At 38.2% G+C, this 18,081-nt stretch overlaps 1 protein-coding gene across 4 annotated transcripts in view; it reads right to left on the reverse strand.

Annotated features, from left to right (window-relative positions):
• Positions 1 to 771: 771 nt before the first annotated feature.
• Positions 772 to 18,081, reverse strand: part of LOC116727904 (phosphatidylinositol-binding clathrin assembly protein-like) — a 31,788-nt gene continuing 14,478 nt past the window's right edge. Inside the window, exons 3-19 of one of the 4 annotated variants that reach the window (XM_032575575.1) lie at positions 17,855 to 17,930; positions 17,378 to 17,480; positions 17,194 to 17,287; positions 16,931 to 17,042; positions 15,945 to 16,051; positions 14,545 to 14,586; positions 11,800 to 11,885; positions 10,176 to 10,278; positions 9,581 to 9,714; positions 9,374 to 9,471; positions 8,388 to 8,501; positions 8,275 to 8,305; positions 7,425 to 7,566; positions 5,309 to 5,332; positions 4,961 to 5,017; positions 4,736 to 4,855; positions 772 to 3,803 (exon numbers count right to left, since the gene is read on the reverse strand). In XM_032575575.1, coding sequence (XP_032431466.1) covers positions 3,789 to 3,803; positions 4,736 to 4,855; positions 4,961 to 5,017; positions 5,309 to 5,332; positions 7,425 to 7,566; positions 8,275 to 8,305; positions 8,388 to 8,501; positions 9,374 to 9,471; positions 9,581 to 9,714; positions 10,176 to 10,278; positions 11,800 to 11,885; positions 14,545 to 14,586; positions 15,945 to 16,051; positions 16,931 to 17,042; positions 17,194 to 17,287; positions 17,378 to 17,480; positions 17,855 to 17,930 — 1,458 coding nt within the window. In that variant the 3' untranslated portion in view covers positions 772 to 3,788. The remainder of the gene's footprint in view (positions 3,804 to 4,735; positions 4,856 to 4,960; positions 5,018 to 5,308; positions 5,333 to 7,424; positions 7,567 to 8,274; positions 8,306 to 8,387; positions 8,502 to 9,373; positions 9,472 to 9,580; positions 9,715 to 10,175; positions 10,279 to 11,799; positions 11,886 to 14,544; positions 14,587 to 15,944; positions 16,052 to 16,930; positions 17,043 to 17,193; positions 17,288 to 17,377; positions 17,481 to 17,854; positions 17,931 to 18,081) is intronic. The other 3 variants (XM_032575576.1, XM_032575578.1, XM_032575577.1) reach the window with 3 other exon arrangements.

The following is an 18,081-nucleotide window of genomic DNA, read 5'->3' on the forward strand; positions in this document are numbered from 1 at the left end:
TCTCTGAACTTCAATGTAAAGAGTCACAGTACCAGAAGACCACTTCTGTCAGCTGAGAACAGGAAAGCTGAAGCTACAATGAGGCACATTTTTGCCAAAAAGTGTTAAATTGATAGTTCTGAATGTTTCTAGGGTGTTCATCATTCTACTAGTAAGCTGTACCTAATAAAGTGGCTGGTGTGTGGTTTTCATTAGCATTTGATTTTGTTCATCTATAGTTATCCCCAAGATTACCTATACCCCTTGCAGATTTTAAAGTAATCTTAATTTTGACAACATGTCTCCTCTGACTGAAAATACTAATCATTTTGAGTGGCCCAGTCAAAGTCCTGACTTGAATTTGAAACTATCTGAAGAGTAAAGTAGGGTAAAGATGCACTCCAAGATAAATTGATAAAAAAAACAAACCCTGAAATGTCCAAAAGTTGGCCATCAATCTTTTAAGAGATATGTTATTTCCTATAGCTATAAAAATGTCTTGGCTGAACGAAAGCCATGTCAAACTTAATAGTTAATGCAATTTTCCTGATTTGCTTTGTCTTCATTGTTGAAAGCAAACTGAAAGCTTCCAGTGAATGATTTCTGGAAACCACTGCATTGTGGAAGATGACTGGGATTTTGGTATTTAATGGTAGACAGGACGACACCCAAACACTTTGAAACACCACACAACGTGAACCAGACCAAACACGTGTTACAGTACTTTGAACCACAAACCTCCCAAGATACTGCTGGCTTGACATGAAAAAGGAGCGAGCATTCAAACACACGTATTGAAAATAGCAACGCTTTAATAAAGAGCAATTTTTACAAGACTGCAATGTCTAGCTAGTTAGGTGGTAACCGGCATTGACATCCATGGCGTTTTAGAGATGCGGTTGTGGTAACTTGGTTTGAAGTTTGATGGGTTACTTGCAAGTTGCATTGATCCATGCGAGGCAACCTTCAAACAGTTACAGACCCTACATCGTAAAACAGCTGATGATGAATGTCAAGAGGTAAGTTTAAAAAAAAAAGAAGTCTCAATGAGGAAGTTCATTTTCCAAACACACCGGTAAGAGTGAGTTCACACTATGGTCATGCTTTTACCGGGCACACAAGCCAATAAAAAGACGACACATAATCATGCAAAAGAGACAGTTTCGTTTGTCTTTAGAAAATAAAAGAACCAAACCAAAAAAAAAAATCCTTGGAGTTCTGATATCATCCATCCTTAGTGACCTTGGATAAGAAGCTGCGCTTTGATGATGACTTTGGTGCAAAAAATGTTCCTGTTTCAAAGAGGACAGACCCCGTCCTGTCCTCTTTTTTTCAATGAAGACACTCTTGGTATTGACCAGTTGTGATAGTTTACCCCTTACCCCTCCCACCCACCCGCTTCCACCTTGAGATGGACACAAAGAGCACAAACATCGACCCAAGCCCATCCCTGGATGATGACACCTTCAAAAATACAACCATTCAAACACTGATACAGCAATAAATTGTCCAACATACAGTAAGTCATCCAATGGGGGCTTTGATCACGTTCACAGAGAGAGCACGGCTAAAAACACATGAACAGCATTACCTATATACAGTGGGGACACGGTAACAGTCAGATCCCAGGGTGGGTTGAGTTGTGGAGCTGAATAACTCATTGAATAAAGCTTTCAGCTGAAGGACAAACCACTGGAACAAGAATGATGGAGAAGTGTAACAACAGCTGAACTCGTCAAATAGGTGAAACCTCACAACATATGCCTGCTTGGTGATGATTTCTAACACAAGTCTCTGCTGGTAGTAGAGTCTTAGGTGCAGGGAGCCTGGTATCGGTTGATTTTTAACCTTTAATCACAGTACACTAACGTACTTTTGGTCTTCTCTGAAGATTTGGTTAGAAATAACCCGCCGTCTGAAGAGTTCAGTCTGACTGAACTCAGCAGGTGAACAATCCACCTACAGCTGATGTGTTGTACAGACTCAGACACTGTCACAAGAACACTCAATGCTAAGTTAGTACACACTACCATCTCACTTAGAGACCCTCCATCTCTAACCGAGGAACATGACCCTGTTAATCTCTATGCGAAGGCATGTGCACACAAACACACAAAGTACATGTACATAGAACAGACAGAATCAATAGAAAACGACTTCACCCCTAATCGATTATTGCCCCTTTTCACTGTACATCCCAGCAATGATTTTAAGGTTTTTGTGCAGCAGAGCATTGTTCCTTCTTCGAAGGTTTGTGCTATAAATATATGTATATATATATCATCAGACTGTGTCTGTCTTGACCTTGGATCTGCCAGAAAATCCACATTAGCATTTAATGCCTCATTAAGGCTCCTCGTCTCGGCTGTCTGGATTGATCTGTGCGCCATCACTGCAGGCGTTAGCAGGGTTGTGATCAGAAGACATTACCCTCGGCCGCTTCCGGATGGTTGGGTGTTTTCTGGACTTTTCGCAACAACCTTAAGCTGTCCTGTTTGTATACAATAAGACTTCACGAACCCAAGTCTTCTCGGTAAAGGTTGCACAAAGACGGAAGTGCTTGCTCCAAATCCAGTTTTTCTCAGGTGAACAAGACTTAAAATGTAACTAATTTAGGAGAGAGAGAAAATTAAACAATTTCTGACTGGTTAGACTGAAAATCCCCTTCTATGTTTCACTATTAGAGCAGTACAGGTATACAAGAGAAGGTTAAAAAACAAGCAGGAAAAATAAAAAAAATAATTCTATACAGAGAAAACATGGACAAACAAATTACAGTGTTGAAGAAAGCTTCTAAACAGACTAAAGTTGTGAAAAAAGACAGTTAATGAGGTTTCACAATATCACACAGTTGCAGAAGGGGAAACAAAGAAGGAAACATTGTGTACAGTAAGTCCCCAAGAAGCAAAGTTAGTATGAGAGGTTTGTTTACATCCAAATGCAATAGCTGGGTCTGGCTCAGTGCTTTCATCGGTTAGTTCCAGTGCAGTAACACATTGGCACCCGGCAACATAGTCATGACATCAGGTACCAAAAGATAATTTACACACACACACACAAAGTTCAAACTCTAAAGAGCTACGTCCATTTACAACCACACAGGCATACCCAAAGAAATCATTGTTTTACGCATTTAAGAACAAATGATCAAAGATGCTGCTCACTGAAATGCAGAAAAAAAGCTAAGACCCACAAGCATTCAAATCACTTGTGACTTCAAATGATGATGACAAGCAATCAGGAACCAATCTTAACAAGATGCTAGAATCATCTACGCAGAAACACACCCTTGGCAAAAGTTCACATTGAGTAAAGTGCCAGCAAATGATCGAATCAGAGAAAGAGATGTTTGCCCTCCAAGTTTGACTCAGATGTTGGATAGGGAGAGATGTGGGTAAGTTTTCATACTGGTTATTAACAGGAGGGGTGGCTCAGGAGAAGGTGAAGAACCTCCGTATAGCTGTCAGTCTCTGCTATGTCAGCATAGGCTGTGATTGCCATTAGAAGAGGCCAAACAAAGATAAGCTGGGCTGAGCCGATGAGGAGGCTCCGATGCTCCAGGGTTATACTGGGTTAAAGACAGACAAATCAGTAGCCACATGGAGAATAGAGGGTGAAGTGACAATAAATTGACATCAGCATTTCATCTTCTATTAATCCTCTGCTCCGGTCCTCCAATCCCCTCGCCGTTCTTTCTTCCTCCTGCACTGGATTTGGTTCTGTATTTGTGTTTGCCATCAGCTCTTTCTTTTCCATCTTTCTCTTGCCTCTTCTCTTTCAGCTTTGCTGCTATGGTTACAACATCATCTCTACATGAAATGCATCTGCAGAAGGCAAAGAGGAGAAATGAGAGTAATTCAGTCCAACAAAACACCTCATCATGCTTTCAGGCAACTATTGATATCGATAAACACATTCCTTGCTGCAGTGCCAGGGAAACGTGTAACATAACACACATTTCTAAACATTTAAAAATGTTACTTCACACATTGTAGCAGTTTTGCAATTTTGTCATTAGTCCCCATAAGCACTGCACCTGTTATTGCATCATTATAATGATGTATCACAGTTCTTGGTTTTTCAAGAGCTTGAATAAATCAAAATTTTTGTCATACAAGAAAGGAATACAACATCAAAATATATTCATGATCTGATTGCTTTTATTTAACATGTAAATTGATTTAATAATTGCTCATATTGTTATTTAGTGAACCCCTAGTGTTTACATGCATTAGGATGCTTCCTGATAGTGAAAAAATAATAATTTAGATTGATATTTGATAGATTTGTGACAGTATATTTCATGAGACTGAAATGATTTTGATACATATATATCATAATGTAGCCTCAAACTGTAAAAACAGCATATTTCCTGCACCTTTGAAACCTTAACTTTGTAAAACCATGACAGAAAATGCCACACCTGCAAACAACATTGTTATTGCAACATTATACTTGAACTCAATGCCCTTTGTAAAACTAAAATATGTTTTGAAAATGGTTCTTTTTTAAATGAGAGGCAGGGTTTAAATTTTTGTGTCAGAGGAAATTTCTAGATATGCTTTGGATGATGTTAAATTGCCTACAAATGTATATTTCTTTCTCTAAAGTAGCTAAACATATGCAGAGCATTATCTAGACAAGTCTTCTCCCTACATTACTTTTTTCTCTGCAGTCTCAGCCTCTTTGTGTCTCAGTAGTTGGTGGATTATGTTGCATTTACATCATTGCATTGGTGTTTCTGTGTCTGTATTACCTGTGTACCCGGGATGGGTCCAAAGGGATTGGTGGGTCTCAGGACAGGCTGGTTGTACATGACAGGCTGTGGGGGTATCATGGGAACGCCCCCCATCTGATGACTCATCTGAGGAGGGAGCTGGTTAAAGCACAGGCGAGAATAAGTGGGTTGACAAGTGTTTTAGTATTTGTTTTTTTTTTTTATGAACATGTTATTTCTGCAAGGTTCACAGTTCTACTTTACCATTCCATACACAGGCACTTGGGGTGTCGTCATAGGAAAAGCCACTGGTGCTGGAGCCTGCAGGGGAAGAATTAAAACTGTTACTGTTAGTTTTATAACTACATTCATATAAAAAATAGAATATGCTTTCTGATGAAGCTCTTTAGTCAGATTAAAAGCCGCTTTTGAAAATAGGCTTTAGCAGGTATTGACATTTTTTTTTATTTAAAAAAATGCTTCATTAGTCTGTAATACTCTCATCTTAAATGTCATGTTTTCGCTAGAAGAAAATCATCATAAATATCAGGAATAAAGGAAAACAACAGTAAGATGGGGCTGATGTTGCGTTGAAGTATTGATTAAACTTACATATCCTGTATAGATCATCCCATTCTGTTGAGAGTTAGAGAGAAAAGAGAAAATGTTGAATTCTGGCCCTTATGCTCAAAGCTAAACTTGTGTCATTTCTTAAAATGTCCAGAAGTGCAGAAACCAGACCGTTGTCCATTACTCATGATAAAATCATTTCCACTTTGTATTCAAGTCTTGCCTCAGACTTTCTGAACCATTTCCTTACAAAACGAGCAGTTTGAGTAAAGAGCCTATCCAGTCCAAAAATTATGAAGATGAAACCAGATTGAATGGAAAAGACAGGGAGATAATAACTTGACGCACAAAGGGCAAAGATGGATAAGTGATGGTGTCCTTGATGGTTCAAGGCTCTGTCGAGAAGTAATTTCTGCTATTTATATCATATTAAGAAAAAGTAGTAATACTTCCTCAAGTATGCAGATGGTTGGGACTGTTCAGTGTGTATCATTAAATGAAATATTAGTAATGCAGTCAAATAAAATGTATTTTTAAGACTTACTGTGTATCTGTAATACTTATTTTCCTGTGTCACAATCTTTAAAAAACAAAACTTAGGCAGAAATATTAGCCATGTGGAAACCTTTTTGCACATTCAGATTAAAGTTTTATTATGGCAAATTCTACATGTATTTGAAAAAAAAAAAAAGAAATAGAGTGGATTATCTAAAGCATTTTGGATTGAGTAAATTTTCTAGCATCATAGTCTCAGTTTAACTCCTCTACAGCAGCTGTTTTTCTGTTGGAGGATTTCAAAGTCTGTAGAGGCAGGCGGAGTAAAACCTTCTTTGCAAAGTAATATTTTGGGGATAAAAACCTTTTGTGACAGATTGTTTTAAAGCATTTATGTTCTGAGGCACAAATAAAAATAAGCCACATCTTGAATCATTTAAATGTAAAAGAAAAAGTTGAGTTTTGTAAGATGTCTGATTTAATTTATTAAACATCTGCTAATGTTGCAGATTTTTTCTGGATTTGGGGTAATTATAACTCTGTTTCAAAATGTCACTTTAACATCTCTTTTGTTTCTTCTTCTCTGGTAAATGTGAGTGAAAGAGTAAATCTGGGTTGGTGAAACTGATCTAAAAATCCATCTGCGCCTTTTCACAGAAGTTGGTAGAGTGTGTCGCTCTACAAGTTTTATAGTGAGTGAAGATGATGTGAAAGAGACATCAATCATCATATAACTGTTGAAAGTTAGTTTTTATTTTTTGAAAATTGATTACTATTGCAGTTTCTACTTCTTATTGATGTTTTAGATTGTAACTTCTGTGATTAAGAATTTCAGATTGATGCTTTATTGGTCTGATTTTACTGTTTTACTGTTGCTGTATTTTGGAGCTGCCTCTTCCAATGCAGCGGTACTGATGTCTCTAAAGATAAAACCATGTTTAATTAAGTAGAAGCAATAACTAATGTTGCAGTATTAAACCGGAGTTATATTAGCTGTAGCTAATGTTTTTTATTAATTTTCGGTCCAAAGCAGTAACACTGATTAAGTAAGAGCACAGTTCTCTTTTGCAGTGGAAATGCAAAAAACAAAACACCCAGGGGCGATTTAAAGTTCTAGATAAAGAAGTTTAACAATTTGTGGAAGCTCATTGAAAACATGCAAAATAATCATAATGCCAAACTAGAGACTCTGGATTAGGGCTCTCTAACCTTTACAAACCAAAGACCTATTTTTGCCCTCAGTCCAATCAAAATTAGTTAGAACTGGTAACTTTAAAAAAAAAAAAAGCTGCTTATAATTTTCAATAAATATCTACCATAGGAAATGTGTGGCCATTTAAGAGTGTTACAATTTCATATCTGTTTTTACAAATGGAAACAAAAAAACTTATGCTGCAGCTGTTGCTATAAATTCGGTTATATTGACATTTCAAGTTTTTTCAAAGCTTGGAATGTATAGACATACTAAACTAGATATGTTCATATGCCCTCCCTAATTCATGCTGGTTGATTTTGCAGAAATTTAGGGTTGGAACTGAATATTTCCAATGAAACCAACACATAATTACTGCCTGACTAGTTCTGTGTTGCTGAGCATTTTTAGATAAAATCAGCAAAGTGAAATTTGAGAACAATGACCGAACGTGAACGAAGCTCTGGTTACCATCTGAGGGACGGGCATGGGTGCAGGTGCCATGGGATGGGTCGCGTGAGTCCAGTTGGTGTTGGTGCACATCGTCTTTGACTGCCAGCCACTCCCTCCTGTGGGTTTCTTCTCCACCAGTTGGCTCCACTGGAACTCTGGCCTGATGCAGAAACACACACAGAACAGCAATTTACATACAAAAAATTAATTTCAATGAGGAGTTAATCAATTAAAGAAGTCAAACTCAGATATCATATAGATTTATTAAGTAGAGAGTCATATGTTTCACATACTTATTTAAGTTGATTTTGATGATTATGGGTTACAGTTAATGCAAACCCATCCAGTAATAGACTTCTAATGCAGACATGTTATATTATCCATCATTGGTGTCCAAAATGCAGCAATGAGCCAATAATGCAGAAGAGCTGAAGGGCTTTATTCAAAAAACTGGTCTTAACATTTCAGCTGAGCCACAGGCTGATCCTCTCCATGTTACACCACACTGATGCAGTAATTCATACAAAAGGAGAAAATAAGTGCTGGTACTTATACTGTGCACTGCATGGACTCAAAAATCTGTAGGCCAAAATTGTCTTATTAAAAAAATATTTTTTTCTGTAAAATTCTAACTTTTCTGAATAACTAAATATTAGGTTTTCACTATTGCTTTTAATGATTAAGCAATGATTATCAAGCAATAATAATCAAAAGTAAAAGAAATAAACTTGAAATATGATACTCTGCAAATTAATCACAGTTGCATTTTTCTTTGAGAAGTTAGTTACAGAAATAAACATTTATATAATGATTCTGTAATTTATTGAAATGCACTGAAAACCTTTTGGTTACGGATTAGCTCACTCACTTTTTAGCCGGTGTGCCCCCAAACTGTAGGTCTAAGGGAAGAAACACAAATTACATCTCTGAAGTGGAGTAACTAGAGAAGAAAACATGGCAGCAATGACTGATTTCACTTACTTCCAACTAAGTTTGCTAATGAAGCGTCCAAATCATTGGGAAACATTTTACCAGAGTGCAATGGAACTCCAGGACTGTGAATCTGAGTTGGTGGGGACGGCTTTAGCAGATCTCCTGACATCCAAAAAATGAAAAAAAGGAGAGAAGAGAGCAAAACAGTACAAGACATGAGGCTAGTCAGTTAGGTTCCCTGCATATCTGGTTATTGTTTACCTTTAAGCAAATGGGAAACTAAAAAGCACATTTTTACAATGTTGCCTGTTCATTTGTGTGCAGGCCTGTAGCTCATAATAGCTACATGTAAACTATCAAAACCAAAATCAAGAAATATGTTTTGAAATAATCTGAAAGTTCAAAAACAAGAGCAGAGCAGGTGAGAACACAACCAAAGGTTTGCAGAACAATAACAAATGAGACATAACAATGTCTGCCTAAAAGAAAAGTAAGGAAAACAAGGCATCTAGCTTGAATTTTGGTTAAAAATGTAAACATTGTTATATGATTTATCAAGTGAGGAGAAGGATAGAAATGTCTGGGAGCAGCAGCGTGGAGACCTAACGAATGGGCATCTAATGGAGGGATTTAAAAGTGCTTCGATGGGACCAGTCTGACTGAAATTCACCATATAAGTGAGAAATGACCGCTTGTGACAAAAACTGTAGTTTGGAACACTAAAATTCTGGCAACATATCAAATTCTTGCTCTGAGACATGCAAACAAACATGTAACAGTGATTCATTGCACATTGCAGATCCAGAAGTCATGTCATCATCCATAAATGGCACTCAAATCTGATTTTAAGAGAGGCAAGGCTAAAAGGATTTTCAGTTGTCCAAAAGTGTGTTTTAAAATAGTTGATCTGCTATGTAGAATAACAGAAAATGTTTCTTATTTTCAATATTTATAGATCTAATGTACTTTACTCTGCCTTTAACAGCATTCTCTGCTAAATGTTTGTAAGTGTTTGGCTGTTTGTGCGGTCCTACCTCCCCAGGCATTGTTGTTGTTGGGCACAGTGTGTGTGGTCTGGATGGGGGTGAAGCTGGGCTGCAGGGTGAACAGCTCACTGGTCAGGTTTGGCACACTAAAAACAAAGAAAAGGGGAGATTTACATCTCAGGCTTTTAATGTAATTTACAATGGAAGCTGGGCAGTCTGAATTATGGTAAGAGAATAAGATGAAGTTGGACTCACTGGTTATTGATGGGTACACTGGGAGAGTTTGAGAAGAGATCCGTGGCCCCGCCGCTGCTGTTGGCACTGCCCACCGAGTGGGTGCTGGGTGAAACGGTGGGCGTCTGAATGTCGATCACTTTGTGACCGTCGTCCTGCAACAGAAAATTATGCTTGTTTTTTTATTTGTGTCCTGCTTGTTAAAATATTAACATTTATCACTTGGGGGGGGGGGACAAAAATATGACCTCATTGTTTCATTTGAAGAAAGAATGTGCCTTATTTACACTCTCCCTTTCTTTCTATTCACTGTGCACTTCTTTATGTCATGGGCTGGCGGCCAGACAGGCAGTTTATTTCATTGCACTGCAGAATTAATGCACAAGCCTATTCAACTCTAACAGCAATGTGGAGCACAAAGAGACTTGACGTATGGATTTCTTCACAGTACACTCACATTTTAGGAGGATTTTTTCCTAAAACACCAATAAAATCTATATCTTTGTTTTTTTGCACACAATCTCTTTGTGCTGTAACTATGCATCGTTTTCACTCACTTTAGCTGCGGAAAGGTGTCATCAAAATGTGCATTTAAGGTGGACTGTCAAGGTCTCACCTTGTGCTGCTGCAGCCGGTTGTCCTCTGTCTTGTCATCCATGCGGCTGAGAGAAATACCGGCGCTGGAGAGAGACGACACTGTGCTGGACAAGGTGCTGGATCTGGTAGTGAGATACATTATTTACCCTCCTTATTTAAAAAGAAGCCATGCTTCATCTCTTCACGTTGCCTTGATCTTTTACTAAGACTCACATAAAACTAATTTTGTAACTTTCCTGCTATCTGCTAAAGACCACAAAATTTTGCAGCCAAGTGCAATTATGTTAACAATAAATGCAATTAAAGGACAGATGAATGAGTCAGCAAGTTGATGAGGCCAATAAATTTGCAATACCACTGTGAAAAGCGGCATCAGCAGTTATTTCACTGCATCAGCTGCTGATTATCTCAAATGGCTCAAAAACCATTGATGAGTGTAATAGATTGCCATCAGACATTAGTGGTATCAGCCATTATCAATCACTAATACAGACAAATTTTTCCACAGGGTTTGCAGTTCAGAGCTTTTCATCCAGTATGGATTGGGTTCAGTAAGATTAGGTGGAAGAGCCGCTGAAGCTTGTGGCTCAACACTTTGTGTTTTGCAGAGAGAATTAAGTCTGATGATACATGTTTGAGATGTAAATAATTAACATATTTCCTGCTGGCTAAATGAACAACAGCAGTGATGATGTCTCGTTGGTCCAGATCAATGCCAATTTAATGGATTGCATTAGACTTTATTTAAAATGCATTTTTCCCAAACATGACTAAATCATACATTGAAATAGTGGAGCACAAACATAATAAAATGTAATGAGATGAAAATATTTCAAAATACATAAATATTACAACATAATAATCACTAGATCTGTAAAGAAAAGAAATGAAATGAAGAGCTAATATTTTCATATCCCTACATTAATTCACTCATAAAATATGAAACAATAACTAAATCTGGTTAAGTGAAAAATTAGTAATATATTCATACTTTGCTTTCTTCTCCTGAATTGAAAACTGAATTGTGGATGCTTTAAAGTTTAATTTAAGCTAACTGTGTTCAATTTCTGTCTGTTCTTATTAGATTGTTTTGTGCTCTAAACAGTTAAGATAAAAAATATTCAGCTTCTTGACAGATTTTAAGAAGTATTTTAGTCAGAAAAATATATTCTTATGACTGGCAGTAATATTAGGATTTTGTAGTCTATGAATAGAATCTGATTAAATATTTGTAGCGGGAGCTAAATATTATGGCAATGGTAATGAGGTCTTCTAACTGCAAAGATATTGAGTTTGTCACCAAAGATAACCTGTTGAAATGCCACAGCACATAAAACAAATGAATTAATGTTCGATTGTTTTGTTTTTTTGTGAGTCTTAAATTGATACTCGTTTGATGTTGTTGTGTCTTTGTCTAATTTCATCACAAAATCACAATCATTTTAAATCTAAATCTGCCAGTGTCACTGTACTTGTTTGAAATCCTGTTGATTGCAGCATTTCTAGTTGCAGACCAACAGTACAAGGAAATAGTGATGGTAGTAGGTTTAGCAGAGCAGTAGTAGCATCAAAGATAGATTTAAAGTAAGACAAAGTAGCTGGTGTAGGAGTCCTGACTTGTTTTATTCCCCATTTGATCATACCTGCTGGCAGTAGACAGGTCTTTGAGCTTCCTGCCCTCCAGGGAAGCAAGATGCTGCTCCAAAGCCTCCAGGAGGGAGCTGGGAGCCTGAGAAGGACGAGGGAGGGAGGGATATATGCAGTTAAGGAGAAAACATTAGAATCACAGCCAGGAAGACAAAGTTGGGTAAAAAGCTCTCTTTCACCACCCCGTCTCCTCAATTGTATCTCTCATACACATAAAAAGCAGCAGCGAAATTAAACACTGACCTCAGAGTCATGTACTATTCTACGACAGCATGTTTGTTCTGCTTTTGCATTTGGTTTCATCAGGTTTGGTTGACCGGCATGCACACATTAGCTGTTGGATCATGCAAGCAAGTCTGCAGCAGGACTGACAAAATTGGGACAGAGCAGAGCGTCGTCGCTGAACGGCTTCAGAGAAGAAACTCAACGGACTCGTCTCTGAACCATCTAATGAGCCCATGCAGAGGCCAGCAGTCCACATACGCCCTCGAAAGCACACACACACTTACACCCGCGCGGAAAATCACCACCCAAAAGAGTTAACTCATGGACTCCACTTCTAGTGTCAAAGCCCTGTCAATGCATGATTCATTTGTTTTGGAGACTTGAGTCAATTAGTCAAATAATCAGAAGAAAGCTAATTTCTGGAAACCAAGAAAGTTAACTCCATCAAATGTAAAGATCTGATGAAAAACCAGGTATGCACATTGAGCAGCTGGCCAGCAGTCTTAACTGGAAAGCAAATAAAATGATGAATGAGTTTATTTGGACCACATGTGATACCATAGTTCTCACGCAGAGCTTTACATTTCAGCATCACAGAAACACAGCGCAGGCACAACAGGCAAAGAAAAGTCTTCTCATATACTTATTTCAAAGGGGGAAAGAGAGTAAAATGCCATTTCTGCATATCCTTTGTCAGAGAAATCTAGAATATGCTAAAAGTTCAAAAACAAAACAGACATAACTACAGCTCAGTAAAAGGCACGGTCCACTATGTTGTTGAATAAGGGCATATAAGGTCTTCATAAGCACTACAATTTTTTTTTTAAATAAACCCTTTTCAGTTTTTTTTTACTTGATTTTGTCAAAATGTAAACAACCAAATATGTGTCCACTGAAAAGAAGAAGCTGCGTTGAAGTCCTTCAGGATGCTATGCAGTACTTATGATGGCATTATGTACACCTATCCAAGTCATATTTGCAGAAACCTAATTAATTAAAAACCATTCGCTGCTCTCCCCACAGCTAAGGAAAAGGGACAGAAATATTTTTGTGAACAAAATGTTCTGAGCTGTGCTCTTATTGGGACAAAGCTCATGTTTACAGTTCAGTTACCCTGTTTGCATAATAAGCCTTTAATAAATAGAGAGGCCTTGAATTTTACATTGAAAAGAATAATGAAAAAAAATTGACAAACTCTACAATGCCTTGCAAAGCATTCCTGCTGCTTGAACTTTTTATGTTTTGGGTTGTTGAAACCACAAACTCCAAGCTCTTTTCTTTGGTATTTTATGTGACAGACAAACTCAGGATTCATAGTTTGCAATGGATTTTCTACAAATAAAAATCTGGATAATGTAACTTTTCAAAGAGTATGTCTATGAGCATCAAATTTAAAGTCTTTCTACACATTCTTGTCTGAATGTTAATCTGTTGACTGGACCAAAAATGAACAGAATTAATTTGTAGCTCTGTCTCTATGTTTTGCTATCCTGCTCTAATCTCAAGTCTTTTCGAACCTCAAACAGGATTTTTCTGTATAGAACTCCATCAATTTTACCAGAAACCCTGAACAACTTCCATGTCCCTGCTGAAGAAATGCATGTTTTATGTTTTATGGTTAAGCTTGTTTGTTCAGGTCGATGTGAACACATTCCCTCCACATGGGTTGTGGAAACCTGCACAGCTTCTTTCATTGCTGTAAGATGCTTAGAGCTCGGAATATTGACTTTTAAAGAAACTATCTGCATTCAACTTCTCCACAACCTTCTGTCTGACCTGATTCTGATTCTTACCCAAAGTTATCTAACAAACCTCTGAGGCTTTCGCAAAATATCCGATTTTTTTAGTTAAAACTGCAGCTGTACTAGATGTCTTTTGTAGTATCAGTGGAAGAGGGGCTACATAGAAACGTATGGCACAGTTTTCAGATGTTTCCCTTTCCTGTCACTACACAACTATGTGCTTTGTGTTGGTCTGTCACATAGAATCAAGATAAAATGGACAAAAGTTTGTTGTTATAACGTGACAAGATGTGAAAAAGTTAAAGTATTAATGCTTCTGCAAGGCATTGTATGATCCTGTCATAACCATCTAAGCTAAATCTTCACATAACGCTAAAAAATGTCAGTACACCGCTGCTCAAATTCTTAAATTCTTTTACAAAAATCTTACCTCTGAGAAAAATTTGTTCTGAAATGATTCAGATAAGAAAAAAAAAAACATGAAATCCCTCAAGTAACAATTGCAGAAATAAAATATTGCTTCAAAGCTACTGCAGGTTTATGTTTATTGTCTCCTCTCTATTCTAGACTCAAACTGAAAGAGAGGCAAAGCAAAGGATTCAAGGAGAGTGAAGAAGAGAGGAAGAAGACGGGGCAGCTGCAGTGTGGGGAGGTCTGTAGGGTGAGTAGGGAACGGGAGCTTAAAGAATGAAGCATTATGAGACTCACTGGACGGATTTATAAACTAGTTGACTGGCTGGTTGATTGACTGATTGAGATGAGATGTAGACTGACCTGTGTGAGATCGGGGCTGTCGCCCTGATCTATCCCAACTCGCTGTGTCACAAAAAAGGGAAGGGGGAGGGGAGGGAGGAGGGAGGCAAAATGAAAATAAACCAAATGTCGTACTGAAACAAGAAATAAACCAAAAACAAAACCCAACAGACCATAGAGTTGGAAAAAGAAAAGGGAAGAGGCACGTGAAGGAGGAAGAGGAGGAGGAGGAGGAGGGAGAAAGAAGAATCAAACCCAAGCATTCATTACTTCATGCAGTGGCTGGAAAAGAAAACAAACAAAAGACAACAGAGGAGGAGGGGAGGAGGGCACGTGCACACACATACAAACACCTATATATACATAAACTGTACATATACAGAGTACATGAGCACGCACACACACTGAAATCTGGAGACTGGTTGGAAATGAATGCGGAGCACATCGACTGACTGAACAGGCGGGGCGGAGAGAGAGGGAGGACAACAGGTCAAAACATCCAAAAAGGAAGACACTCAACTAATGTTGACTTTGAACAGAAGGAAAGGGGGAGGGACACGGATGACACACAAAACAGACAAACACATTTTGTTAGACAGATAAAATGAATGGGTCCTTAAAGTCAACGTTAGTTTGCTTTTTTTTATATATTCTTTCTTTCTTTCTCTCTTTTTTTCTTTGGATCAAGCGGCTGCACCCCAAACCTTCTTCCAAATGGGAACGAAATCAAGCAGTGAGGAAGCCTTTGAAGATGACGCATGGCGAAGTGCTACGCAGTCTGCAGAGGATAAAACTATTTATATTCACTGTGAAGTCTGGCACAAGCTGCTCACTGGATAACAGCCATCAAATACAAAAGATATTTCTTTTTTTTTTTACTAGGAGGAGGAATAAGGGACAGAGATAGTGATAGAAAAGAGCTTGCTTGGGCATGCAGTGCAGGCATGTGAGCAGGCAGCACACAAGGGGTCCCTCAGTTGGAAAGCTGTACATGAGTGGCCCTCTGAGAGACTAAGACTCAACCATTAATGTCTGTCTTGGTGACACCCAATCCCCAGTTCAGGGCAAGGGAGACTGTGAGAAACAGAAGAATATCTAGATGCAGAAAGAGATTTGAGAATTGAGTAAGAGAGAAGCCCCTAAGATGCTGAACTGCGGTCCGTTTGGGTAAATATTGACCGCAGATCAGACTCTTGGGGGTGACAGAAGTCTGGAGCAAATCTCAACAGTTTTATGCTGTGTTTTGTGGACAATTTGATTTATTTATTTTTTGTCATGGGAGAATATGTAAAAAAACAAAACAAAAACAACACATTTGGTGGATTTATATAAATCCAGATGAAAGGGGCTGCTGAGGTTTGCTCCAAACCGATGTTCCCATCGTCTCCAGGTTAGCACAGAGCAGGATAAACAAACGATACCTCAGCCACTTTGAGAAACTCGGACAGTTTTGTCATCCGGTTCAGGAAGTTTTTGTAGATCTCCAATGCTTCTTTGCACTGATTCTTCTTCATGTCAAAGTATTTCTCTGTCAGACAGACCAAAAAAAATACACAAGAAAAAAGAAGAAGGCAGCCATCACCACCTGGTTACAGACACAGTATAGAACTTTTCATGTTTTATCAAGCAACACTTCATATTTTATTGGGTTTATGTGGCAGACAGTGGGGTATATAATTGTGAAGTGGATTGAAAATGGCTCATGGTTTTTAACTTATTGCACAAATGAAGATCTGAAAAGATGTGTTGTGGTCTGAGTCAATACATTGTAGAACCACCTGCTGCTACAATCAAACCCTCTTTTTTTTAAACTTCTGGAGATCAAAGTTCTTGCTCATCTAAAACAACAAGGATAGTCATTATTATCATGGTAGGGATTTGAAGGTCCTAGTTTTGTGCTGTCAAAGTCAAACGAGCTGAATGCAAATGTAGGACACACTTTTCAGATTTTTCTTTGCAACATGGTTGCACATGGTTCTTTGAGAACCATGTGAAGAGGAAACATAACAGAGAACTTACAAGGTGTTGTTTTAGGATTCTTTTGTTGGTTAACTTTGGTTTAATATGAGAGGAAAAAGCCACAGCCTCCTTCTTTAAAATAATGTTATTTAGAAAATAGAAAAAATAAATTCTTATCAAAGAAATGAGCTAAGATGGGGGTGTAAATTACAGGGTTAGCATCAGTTTTAAACATAACTACTTTTAATCTCACAAATAAGTAATAGCTATTTTGGGGGGGAAAGTGGAAAGGAAATGGGAATTGTTTACAAGCACAATGTTGTTTTAATCTTTTAATCTTAATAGAGTTTGAATTGAAATTTAGATAAAAGTTGCAAATAAAGCAACTGACTAAGAAGAATCTAGTCAAACTAAATGAATTGTGTGTTTCATTGTGTTGTTGACTTACCCAACATGTTGATGACTCCCTCATTGTAAGCAGCAAACAACCGTATGGAGTCCTTGAACAGCAGCATGAACGCTGTGTTGATCACGCCATTGGTCAGTTCGTTGGAGTTTGGCTGTAGAACAGGAGGAAGGAAAATTAAAGTATTCACACTCAAAGAGGTTGAATACAAATGCAAATTACATTTCAGGCTTATGATTTTACTGTGACAAGATGTGAAAAAGACGAAGGGCCGGGGATATTTTCACAAGCCACTGTTCACAGACCTGAAAATCTAGAAGTGCGTCCAGCTGGTTCTGGATGATGGGCAAAGTCTTGATCAACTTCTCTGTGTTCATGGTGCGCATCACACCCTCAGCCCTGAAACACACACAGAAATGGTGAACAAAAGAGGAACGCCTACATGTGCGTGCTGCGTGCGCCATCAGTTTGTTTGTGCAGGAGGCGTACCCTCTTTTCATCTTGGTGAAGTCCACTGCGGCTAGTCTATAGGACATGGATTTTTCATTCAGGTATCGGCTGTAGCGTCTGATGAAGGTTGACATGTTGTATCCTGGAGAGAAAAGCGTTAGAGACCGATTACATCTTATTGACGTCCCATAATACCTTCTTATTTTCATTTTTACATCAGCTTCTACTTCACGTGTAAAACCAGCTCTTGCTTTTTACTGCTTTAGACTTATTCACTTTCTTTTTTAGTTTCTGACTATCTAATCGCACATTGAGCATTGTTTCAGCTTTCAGCAAAATTCAGCACCTTCCTGTATCAAACAAAGAGCTCCTTTTTCAGCCCCAAATCTTTTGAAATCGTCTCTGAATACTGGCGTATTGACGGTGAAACAGAGCCAGAGAGAGTCCGACAGAAAGCTGTTTTGTCAGACATACAGCACTGCTGAGTCTACAAACAGTCAGATGGCATTAAATCACCTTGTAGTGCAGCCTTATCTAGAAAGTTGTTGAGGTTGAAGAGCGTATTTCTGGAGGCAAGGTACTGCATCAATCTCTGATGGAGGAAAAACAGACAAAACAAAGAGGACAAAGTTAGTGATTTATGTCGTCCTGCTGCCTGGCAGTACAGAGGTATGTCCACCGAGACGCATGAGCAGACGTGGTTGTCATGAAAGAAGCATCTCTGTGCAATCAATTTTCAAAAA

Source organism: Xiphophorus hellerii, chromosome 11 (assembly GCF_003331165.1).
Source record: "Xiphophorus hellerii strain 12219 chromosome 11, Xiphophorus_hellerii-4.1, whole genome shotgun sequence".
Lineage (NCBI taxonomy): Eukaryota > Metazoa > Chordata > Actinopteri > Cyprinodontiformes > Poeciliidae > Xiphophorus > Xiphophorus hellerii.